At 45.9% G+C, this 11,754-nt stretch overlaps 1 protein-coding gene across 1 annotated transcript in view; it reads right to left on the reverse strand.

Moving 5' to 3' along the window:
• Positions 1-2,581: 2,581 nt before the first annotated feature.
• The window catches only part of Trub1 (TruB pseudouridine synthase family member 1), a 36,991-nt gene continuing 27,818 nt past the window's right edge, over positions 2,582-11,754 (reverse strand). The window contains exons 5-8 of the mRNA XM_051199875.1: positions 7,490-7,562; positions 6,143-6,282; positions 4,138-4,194; positions 2,582-3,486 (exon numbers count right to left, since the gene is read on the reverse strand). Coding sequence (XP_051055832.1) covers positions 3,227-3,486; positions 4,138-4,194; positions 6,143-6,282; positions 7,490-7,562 — 530 coding nt within the window. The 3' untranslated portion in view covers positions 2,582-3,226. The remainder of the gene's footprint in view (positions 3,487-4,137; positions 4,195-6,142; positions 6,283-7,489; positions 7,563-11,754) is intronic.

Here is an 11,754-nt window from a genome sequence, read left to right on the forward strand (position 1 = left end):
TTCTTAAGGCCTAAGTTACGTATCACGTGTATTTCTTCAGTGTTTTGATTAGGGTTTTAAAAAGGGCGAATCTTGAACTTTTTCAGAGCTGTGTCTTGGTTTCAGCTACCCAGGAAAGTTAAATTTTAATACATTCTAAGGACTCGAATTTGCACATCTGATGATGGGAAAGGGGAAGGCTGCAGACAGTGAACCAGCAGCATGGGCAACAAAACCCAAGGTACAAAAGCAAGACGCAAGTCCTTGGAGCTGCCAGCGAGGTCGAGCCTCCTGGGAGACGGCTCTGGGCATTCCTGGGAGGAGGATGACCTTGACAGGTAACGGAAGCAGCAGACCAAGGTCAGCTTAGCAGGGCCACTCCCTAGGCAGGGGTCGGGGCTGTGAAAAACCGAGAAAGCCAGTGCGTACTGAGAGTTGTTGCTGGATAGTCCTGACCGTGGGTGTGCTCTACCCAGCTCCACGCCCCTGCTCTGACCGGCTGTAGCCTTGAACTGGAGCCAAAATAGGCACTTCCCCATCGGTCACCTTTGTCAGGCATTTAATCGCCGGACCTGGAAAAGAAATATTAAGACAAGCCAGAAAAATACGTCTGCTAAGCACTTGTTGCATATAACTCATGTAACACACAAAGAAAGCATCAAGGTGTTTATTTATACAAACGAACAGAGTGTAAAGACAAATCATACAAAAGCAGCCAAACTTCAGCAACAACATATAAAACCCCAAACAAATGGCGAGGCTGTAAATGCTACAAGCCTGAGAACCACAAAACTGTTCTGCTGCAGAGGTTACAAAAGCCATGCCCTACGCACATACGTCCTAGAGAACTGGAAAGCACTTACGTGTGCCCAGCTTAGATGAACTGAGTGGAGAGTCATGTGACCAAGATAACCGTGAAGACTGAACACAATCTGATAAAAATCACAAGAGAAGTCAACCACAGCGTATGTGCCTGGATTGTATAAGTACAAAGGGAAATATGATATAAAAATAAAGTCCAAAATGGCTGCATTAAGATGTGGAACACATCTGTTAACTTGCAGTTTTCCTCAGCATTTTCAAACAAAAGAAAAAGACTGGCTACTAGTCTTTCTAGAACTTACCTGCCTTTTCACAAGGTCTACTCTTCCCTATGAGAAGAGGGTGTGCGCAAAGTTGAAACTGAAAGAGACAAACATCCCTCGGCCGTGCGGTCTGTTCGGACTTCGGCTTTCATGAAGACACAATACACAGCCTATGCCGTTCTAACGGGCAGTGGGATCTGCCGCCACTTAGCTTACACAAGTCACGGGGCACTAGCCAGCAGATAGGAAAGCTGCAGACTTACAGGGTCTCACTCAGTGGCCCAGGCTGGCCTGGAACTCCCGGATCCACCTGCCTCTGCCTCCCGAGTGCCCTGATGAAGGGTTGTACCGTGACACCTGGCTCAAAATGACAAGACTTCTAATTTATAAGTTTACCATGACACCAATACTATCTTTTCTGTCTTATACTAAGAATTAGCTTTATAAATTACTTTCCATTCATTTGTGTGTGGGGGGGGTACACACGCTACAGAGTGGATATGCACAGCTTGCTGGGGTCCTTCTCTCCTGATATCACACAGGGTGCCCAGGGATCAAAACTCGATTTTATCAACAGTGACCACGTAAGACCATTGCTCTGTTCATTTAAAACTCTTTTAGAGGCAACAACCTTTAGCAAGAATAGCAATCCGGAGAGTATAAAAACTTGTATTTTATGAAAATTTTAATAAATCTTCTTTTTGAAAATATACTTTAGGAAGTGAAGAACTTCATGTTGTCATGTCTACACAGCATGTTACATCCATGCATGACATAACGGTATATGCTTGTAAAGGTCTACACGTGGGCATATCTGTGCGGTACATCTCTACATGGCACAGTGGTGAATGCCTGTAATCTCTACACAGTATAAAATACGCCTCCATGACATAGCGGTGACTTCACGTCTGCACGGTATATTACATCCATGCATGACAGTCTATAGTCACTGCATTTGGGAGCAGAGACGGGAGGAGCCCTGGCTGCAGGGTGTGTGAGTCATCCTGGGTTAATCCACATACCTTCTAAAGTAACTATTTTATCTGCGTGTGCATGGGGACATGCGTGTTCACGGGCACCCTAAGGACAGAGTGTCTTTGGGTTTGAGTAGCCGGAGCCCCCTGGCCTGGGTGCCCGGATCTAAACTCTGAGGTGTGCTGAAGGGCCAAGGGATCTCTCAAGCATGGAGCCACTTCTCAGCTCCACTGCTCTGAGGCCAGGTGACCTTGTCTCCAAGAGCCCGAAGCACACAAGTAAATGAACAAGCATTCCCACAACAAAAAGACTACACACTCACGAATCTGCTATTTTTAGACGTGATCACATTCCCAAGATCACATCGAAAGCGGTGAGAACTTCCTGAAGCTACGGGAAACCAGCATTTGAGAGCTGAAGGAGGCTGAGGATGCTGGGCTGCTCTCTCCATGTCACAGAACCACCCGAAGGAGCCAACAGCTACAGAAACCATTCGTCGAGTCCCGGGGACGCCTGCTCCACAGAGACACAGACACACACGCTAACGAGCAGGTGGGAGAGAATTTTAATCCAAGATACACTCATTACTGTATAGCCTAAAAACCGCATTTTTAGTAATTTGATATGATGTGGTTGACCAGAGACATAGCGGCCACAACGCACAGCTACAGGAGCCGAGGTTTGCTCTGAACGGGAGGTAAGATTCAGCACGGGTTGACCCATTACGTTCTGCTGGTGTAGCACAGAAGTTTGGGCAGTGGCAAATGTTTATTAGGAAACAGTAGTCATTTTCAAGATTTGAGCGACAGGCACAGGTGAGTACAGTCTGTCAGTACTGTGTTTCACAGCAGCCATGGGCTCTGCAAACACACGGGGCAGCTCAATACTGAACACTTCATGCGTACCCAAGGACTTTCAGAGCAATGGGAGCCCCTGGCAGTTTTAATAAAGCGAGCGTGACACTCAGTAAACCCGCTTCGGTGAGACTAACAGGAATACCTGTTTTCTGTGATTAGAAAACTGCTTACTTTTTCATACGAAAAAGACTAAGGAAAGATCAAATTCAGACAGCCGATTTGTCTGAATCCAATCACATTCATCGTTCGGCGGCATTAGCACACCCTGCAAAGAGACACGTGACACACAGCAACCAACCAGGAGACGCAGGAGGCGGCCCTGGGGCAGCCTCAGAGCGTCTTGGTCGCATCCTCCGCTCTCTTTGTCTCGCTTAGAGTTATATATTCATAGCTTAAAGCCTGGTCACTGCATTTCTCAGATTTTGGTTTTTTGAACGCCAACTCATCTGGCAAAAGAGACGTGCAGTGTTCAAGGGACCGTGCGATGTCATCGATGGTCCATCTGCCTTCGGGGAGGGCGTGCTCTTCAAGTGTAAATGGCCCCTGTTTGGTGCGCGTCAGCTCCAGCACGTGGGCGCAGGAAGAGAGTTCTACGGCACCCAAAAGTGAAAACGGAAGGTGAACCACCAGCACTCACCATCTGCAAGTTTACAAGCGACACAACTCTACTCGGACGCCTCAGGGTAACAGCCCAACATAAGAGTCCACCGCCTGAGGTAAAGCAGTGCTTGAGCTGCGAAGACTTAGTTCGTGGCCTAAACTTACACCTGCTGGTCACAACCACTTGTCACTGGGAGCCACCCCATGGGTAAATATTGCCCTTGTTCTGCAATTACGGTAATGTGGTCTGTCCACTTTCACGTGACCAGAGAGCAGGAGGGGCAGAACCGGAACTTTCTGGGTGCTTCTAGTTTAAAAAAAAAATGATTTGTATCAATGTAAATAATTTATAGAAGGATAAATCCTTTTGTCCCTCACCCCCACTTTGAGTTAAAATGTTTTCGAAAAGAAACGTTGGCTTTTCCATCCGTTATCGCTGTGTTCAATTTCTGCTCCCCTCTGCACCCCATTACCAGCACCTTACCGCAGCTGCCCGGCTTGCAAGTGCATGCTATAAACCCACAATGCATCTGAGATAAAAGCAGCCACAGTCCCACTCCTCAGCCAGTGCTCAGGAAAACGGAAAACAGAAAGGAGCATTAGTCGCTAAATCATAATCCACAATCCATTTTTCTGCTTACCTCTGCCAATGTCATTGACCAAGCTTCTGATGTAGAAGCCGCCTCCACATTCAACATCTGGAAAGTTAGCAGGGGCATGGTAAAAGGCTGACCTCCTGAGAGATCCACTTTACATAAAAATGATGGTCTCCGACACATGTAGAAATGCACTATGCAAACAATCGAGCCATAAAATATTTATGGGCTAAACCATAAATTATTCATCCAGCGGCATATGTGTTCGTGAGATTGAAAAGTCAGAGTGTGGAGCAGGCAGAAAGTCATGAACACATTTTAAATTAACTGCCAAGCCACACCACGTTAATACCTCAGCCTTGTTCATCTAATAGGTCTTAAATAGGAACCCCAGCCTTGCTGTCATGAGCTATGGATGCTAACAAATATTTCCAGATCTGTATGCTTTGTCCATTTGTTAAGTTCAAGACGGTCAGAGATCTCAGCTTCTCTGTCATGAGCTGTAGGTTTCTTAAATATTTTCAGATTTTTATGACATGAAAAAAGTTTAACCAAATACTAACCAAAAACTCCTTTTGGCAAAGAAAAGAACTGTGCTTGGGGTGCCTAAACCACACAGTGCTATAAACCTACATGGCCTCACAGGCTACATGGGAAGCAGAGCCTGAGGTGACTCACCCACTCCAGGTGGGGCAGGTACACGCCACGCTCCACGTTTGTTTCTGGTCCCATCGATCAAATGAAGAGATTTGGAAGGGCTACTCAGCTGAAACTCACCACCCGGGGACCTGTTTCGTTTGTACAGCTCACAATGGGGGCTACCCAGACAAGAAAGGGTAACACTGGGACCAAGCTGGGCTGTGCCTGCACTGAGCAGCACATGACTTCAGAAGACAGCTGCTCACGCTCCCTAGTCAACACGACGAGGCCCTAGGGACCAACACGCAGCCACGTCTATCTGTTCTTCCAGAGAGGGGCTGCGCTTCCACCGAGTGAACGGGATCACTCTGTGGTTGTTTTTTTCCCCTTCATTATTTGCCAAGTCATTTGGAATCAGGAGGTGTAAGCAAAAGCCTCATTTTCTTAACTGTACCACGCTCTGCTGGAGTAAGAACAAACACCAAGAAGGAGTGGGTGACAGACAGGTTTGGGGAATCGCCACCTGAGGGACGCTATTCGTAATGACCGTGAAATGAAGGGCCGGGTTGATTGTGAGGGGTCTGAGGACTAACAACTACATTTTTAAACTATGTAAATAATCTGTAAGCTATATAAACAACTTTCTTTCTTCTTCTTCCTTCCTTCCTTCCTTTCTCCTTTAAATTTACTTCAAATGTGGATCACAGATTCAAACCGAAAGCCTGACCTGACACTGTGACCAGGCGTCCAGCTACACCTCTGTCTCCCCATTCCCACGGCATGGTCATGCCATCTGCACGTCACAGAAAAAGTGATGGGACAGAAGTCAGGCCACATTGACGACCACACCCCAAATTAACTAAACGTTCTTTGTTTCACAGGAGCAGATTACGTATGAATGAAAATGGAAGGAGAAGTAACTGTAAGATAGAAACTAAAAAATTAGCTCATATTTATTGTTGATCGTTACATGTATGCAGAATTTATTTGCACATACGTCTGAGTACCGTATGTGCATTTGGTGCCCAAGAAGGCCTGTAAGGGAGTTGGAACCCTTGAGACTGGAGTTACAGACAGCCACCGCGTGGGTACTGGAAGTTAAGGGCAGCCGGTGCTCCTCAGGGCTGAGCCATCGCGCCAGACCCCCTATTCCCAAGTCTTGAAAGCACACGTCTACGTACTTCTCTGAAGAGATCTAAAGTATTCTACTCCCAACTCTATAGTGAGGTGATCAAAAGCATCCAAACATCAGCTAGTTAGGATTTTCTGAAGCTCTATGGAATTAGTCACATTTACCTCGTGGAGCCAAACTGTAAGTCTTCTGACCTTCAAAAACTTCCTATATAAAATCGGCCAAACACAAAATAAAGACGCGGGCAGAAGCAGATTACTTCCCACCTGTCCATCTTACCCAGGGTGAAGAGTGGTAGCTGGCAGCTCAGGAGGGAGATGCTGTACACGGTCACTGGCCTGGCGGGTCTGGCCTCCACCGCTTCCCCTCTCTTCATCAACGCCGAAAGCCTCTGCCCACCCTGCTTCAGTGCAGAATAGCTTCATGATGAGAGAGAGTGGGAGAGAGAGAGAGAGAGAGAGAGAGAGAGAGAGAGAGAGAGAGACTGTGATGGCTGCTGGCTGCGGAGAGAGCGATTCCCAGCTCTTCACACCAAAGACCCGTCTAAAACTCAACTAGTCTTTCCCCCTGTTCTACTCCGTCTCCGGGGCTGATACAAGCAGTGAGCAGCATCCGTTGTCATCTTCTGTTTGGAGATGACCTTGCCAGCTCCCTCCAACGGCCCCCAACACAGAGGCACAGTAACCCCGAGAAATACCTCACACTGTAAACAATCTCATGACATCACAAGCCCACGGACAACCACAGAAACGCTGAAACAGTTCACATGCAATAAACGTATATGTTTAACCGAGTCTAACAAACGGTTCAAGCAGTTTTCAAAGATTTGCGTTTGAGAAAAAAGTGTGAAGAAATATATCTTCACAGATATAGTCCAATGTTCTCAGGGAAAACAAAAGCAAGATTTCTAAATACAAATAAAATCTAAATTCTAAAAGAACCATAGGTAACACATCCTGATGTCTCCTTGTAACGTGTATACAAAGATGGTAAGTGGCACTGTGTGGCCTGAGCATCCCCCCCCCCCCAAAGGCCTAAAGGAGAGGCCTTTAGGAGGGTGATCAGGTCACAAACCAGAGCCCTCAGCCACACAAGGGCAGCATCTACGAGAAGGCAGACTCTGACCAGCAAAACAGCCCACTAGCAGCTGAGCGGGGACATGGCCTCCAGGACCATGGGAAACAGCTCCTGAGTTCCTGGTATTTTGTTACAGACGCCCTAATGCACCAAGACAAGCGATAAGGCAATTTACACTCACACTTATTACAAAGTTGTAACTCTTATCTGTTGGATATGCTGTCAAGATTCTGGGGTAGACAGGAAGCACACATTAGGGTTCTTAACTCACAGGTCTGTTGCTTCAACACAGTGCTTTCACATGGCAACCTGCCCTGGCAGCTACAGACAGAACTTGATGAGTCGGGGAAATGGGACACACGGCAGCCAGGCTAAGCTAAGGTCCAGCACAGGCTGGAATGCACTTCGGGATCAAAGCTTTGCATCCGGGATGAACCTGCTCATCAATTTTTGATTATTTACAATGTCCAGATAAAAAAACAGAGCTAAAGAAAAGCCTTCTAATTATAGATGATAAAATTTAAACAGAACTTCAATAACTGAACTTACAGTGGGGGTACTTGCATTATATTCCCTGTAAACTTCTGCAGAACGCCTTCAATATCTTCTCGTGTTATTTTATCTGCCAAAAATAAACCAAGTAAAAATGACACAGCCATATAGGTAACAGTCCCAACAACTCTGAAAAGGCATTATTATTATTTTTCAATAAATTACAAATTACAGGCACTAGGTACACAGTATACAGACACATGTAGGCAAACACCTAGACAAATAACTAGAAAAGTAAAACATCACAAATTGCAGTGTGTGTCTTAGAGGACAAATGCCACCTTGTTGACAAGAATAAAATGCACATTGAAGAGATAAAAAGCAAAGAAAACCATATGTTATTCTTTATAGAAACTTAATTTCCCTTAGTTCAGGCCCCATCCTACCCCAGTTAATTCCCCACACCCCTGCGCTTCGTCTCTCCAGGCTCGATGTCTGAGCATCTATTACCACACAGAGGACAGTGGGCACGGCTGTAACTTACGTCTCACTTGGCAGGATTTAACTCTGCTGTGCTATGAAATGAATTTCACAGGCACACATTCAGCTCTGTCTCCACGCAGAGCTATTGATCTGTCTCCCCAACCCTCCCCTGCCTGGAACTTCTCCACTTTGAAATGATCACTCTCAGTCAGCTCAGAAACAAACCAGAACATAAAAGGGATGCGTGGAGCAAGGACTTTGGCATGCTTACTAAGCATCTCCTAAAAGGCGGATTTTAGAAAATGTGTACAGACACATATAACGCTTTTCACATGTCAGTGATCTTTTCGGGCTCTTTTTGGTGCACTCCACAGAAGGATGCGGTATTAGACTCACTCGCTCAAGTTCAGGTTTTCGGTTTTCATACTCACAGATGATCAAGAAGAAACCACGCCTTGGAAATACTCTATAGCTCATTTAGATTACAGCCAGTGCTTTTATTATTTTGTTGAATATTTATTAAACTTTTTTTTCTTTTTGGTAAATGTGCATTTGATTTTATTTGAAAAATACTATACAGAAGAAATTGTTCCAGGACCACGATAAAGCTCGAAGGGCATCGGGGAGCCTGTGTACACTCAGCAAGAGAGTTGTAGCATCACCATGACCTTGTGAGCTAAACACAAACAAAGCTGGAATCAAGAGCTACGATGTCGGAAGACTTCCTGCGGCAGCCTCCAACACCGTAGACCGCAGACGGCAGCCCCTACAGTCCTGCACAGAGATGTGATTCAAGCCTGGGTGAGAACTTTCCCACGGAAAAGGTTAACTGTACTGTGACAGTAAGAAATAATTACAGTTGGCACCTTAGTGACGCTGTTCCGAGCGTGCCAAACAAATCTAGCCGGCCCGTGCTGTACCAGGCTGGACTTGCTGAAGGAAATGCACAGTTGGTAGAACTGCTGCATCCAGTAACTTAGCCAGGCAGTTCTAAACAGGATGGCTGTCCATTCCTGCCAGGCTCAGCTCTTCCCTGACATTCCTTCTCCTGTGAACACCCTCACCTTGTCCTGCTTCGCTGGCGTTCTGTCGTGGATGTACACGCGCACACACACACACACACACACACACATGTACTCACACACACACAGCCGACTCCCTTCTAGCACAGGCGTCTGTGGTGTGTGTGCAATTCATTCCGGCCATTTTCAACAGCATGCTGAGCTATCAGCTCAACGACAAAACCCTCAGATTGAAGACAAAGCCAGCGTGTCTCCGAGATAACAGACCCTGGTAAGGAGGCACTCAAGACTGTACTTTAATTTTAATTTGCTCAGGGTAATAGAATCTCCAGGTTGAAGGGCATTTAAAAGTCAGCTCGGCCAATCATTTATCCACCGTCAGGACGACCAGGCAGAGAGCCTACAGAGAAGTTATTTTATAATAAAAGCCAAGCTTGTGACACTCGCGTGTCCAGTGGAACCCTGGCTGTGTATCAGAGGCCTTAGTCCAATCAAACAGCTGCCCTGTGATCTAACAGTGCTATGGCAAGATCTTAAAGGTGCAGATAAAGTTCTCCACACAGGGACAGCCGGTGATGAACCGGAAGAGGACAGACAGGTACAGCAAGGGCACAAAGGGACCTGGATGTTCCATTTTGTTCAGTAAAGAAAGAGCAATCAACGTGAAAGCATACATTTGAACTGCATTTTAAAAGTCATTCTCTAGGCTGCGGTTGTAGATCAGTGGTGAAGCACTTGCCTAACATGGAAAAAGGTCCCGGGTTCAGTCCCCAGCACACACACACACACACACACACCACACTCACATCACACACACACACCACACTCACACACACACACACACACCACACACTCACACACAGTCACACATACACACACCACACTCACATCACACACACACACTCACACACACCACACTCACATACACACACACACCACACTCACATACACACACACACCACACTCACATACACACACACACCACACACTCACACACCACTCACACACACCACACTCACACACCACACACACACACACACACATACAATGTCATCCCCATAAAATGACCACATACATGGACAGGCTGTGCAATTGCTACTCCCTTACAATGCATTGAGCCCTCTGTGCACAGGGCACGGAGCCTGCTACCCTACCTGAACTGCAGAGCCAACAGCAGAGTGAGAGGTAAGCACAATGTCCTACCACAGTGAGCCACTGCTGGACAATGGCTACCGCCAGTGCTAAGCCCAGGCCTCACTCAACCGCTGCTTCCGGCTGCTGCACAGCAGCCAGCAAGGTCTACAGTCAGAGAGCAGAAAGAGACAGACACCTCAAAACGTGCTTCTGCCCAAAAGTTTCAAAAATGCATGATCTGAAAACTTCCTTATAAAAGAACATCACAGAGATGTCACCAGTAAATACTGCCAAATATTAGGAAAAGAAGGAATTTCAGCTGGACACAAATTCTTCCAGAAAATAGACGAGATAAACAGGGCCAAGGGCATAGCTCAGGGGCAGGGCCCCAGGTTCTCTCTCCAGCAACACAAAGATAAACCCAGATTCACAGACAGTAACAGGTTTCTCACATCCACCTAACTCTTAGGCCCGGATGGTAAAGTTGGAAGCATGGAATGAAAAACAAAAAAACAAAAAACAAATACAAGGTAATCCCACTCATAAACACAGATGCAAAAAACCCTAACTAAACAGTCACCTACCAAGTCCACCGTGTATAGAATACACGCTGACCAGGTTAAGCCAACTCCAGAAATGTGCACTTACTTTAGCATCTGAATGTGGAGAAAACAAAAAAAAAAAACAAAAAAAAAAAAAAAAAAAAAAAAAAAACAACAACAACAAAAAAAAGCGGAGAGAAGCTTTGCTAATGCTGTCTTCAGCACATGACATGGCTAGCCCACTCTTGACCCCAGGGCAGCCATGGCTACCTACACAAGATCGAGACAGCCCACAACCCCTCCCAAAATTCACTTCATGATTTGAAAGCAAAACAAATTTCAGCAAAGCAGGAAAGAAAAAAAAGGGATGAATTCCTTTGATAAAATAGCTATTTTTAAAGGTGAGGGGGGGGGGTCTGTAATAAACAAGATGGGAAGATGTATTTTCCTCTAAGATAACAAATCCTTTGGTGTTGAGACAAGGATGGACCAGCTTACTGAGCTGGCGATACAGATCCAGACAAAACACACACCTGCTAGGGTGCTTGACGTGTGACATATACGGAATAATGGAGAAATGGCGAGGCCAATTGTATATCCACAAAGGGGAAAGTGATGGATTCGACATGTACTGTCAGAGGCAAAGCAATCAAAGTTTCTAGAAAGTAGAAAAATACTTCTTGCTTAAAAAGTTGTATGTCACCTATGGACACCTGATTTTTTACAAAGAAGCCAAAATTATAAAACGGGGTGAAAAAAGGAAACATCTTTAGCAAACGGTTCTGGCATAACTGGGTGTTGGCACGTAGAAGAACTCAAATATATTTACCACCCTGCACAAAACTCAAACCCAAGTGGATGGAAGAGGTCAACACACATCCAGATGTGCTGAATCTGGTGAAGACACAGTGGGAAATAATATGGAACACACTGGATTGAGCTTCCTGACCCTAACAGTAGTGCAGGGACTGAGATCCACAATCAATACATGGGACTTCGAGAAGCTGAGAAGCTTCTGTAAGGCAAAGGGCGCGGGCAAGAAGACAAAACAGCAGCTCACAGAACTGGAAAAGATATTCACCGGCCCCACATCTGACAGAGGGCTGACCTCCAAAATATAGACTCACTCAAGAAACTAGGT

The sequence above is a fragment of the Phodopus roborovskii genome, unplaced genomic scaffold (assembly GCF_943737965.1).
Source record: "Phodopus roborovskii unplaced genomic scaffold, PHOROB, whole genome shotgun sequence".
In the NCBI taxonomy this organism is placed as follows: Eukaryota; Metazoa; Chordata; class Mammalia; order Rodentia; family Cricetidae; genus Phodopus; species Phodopus roborovskii.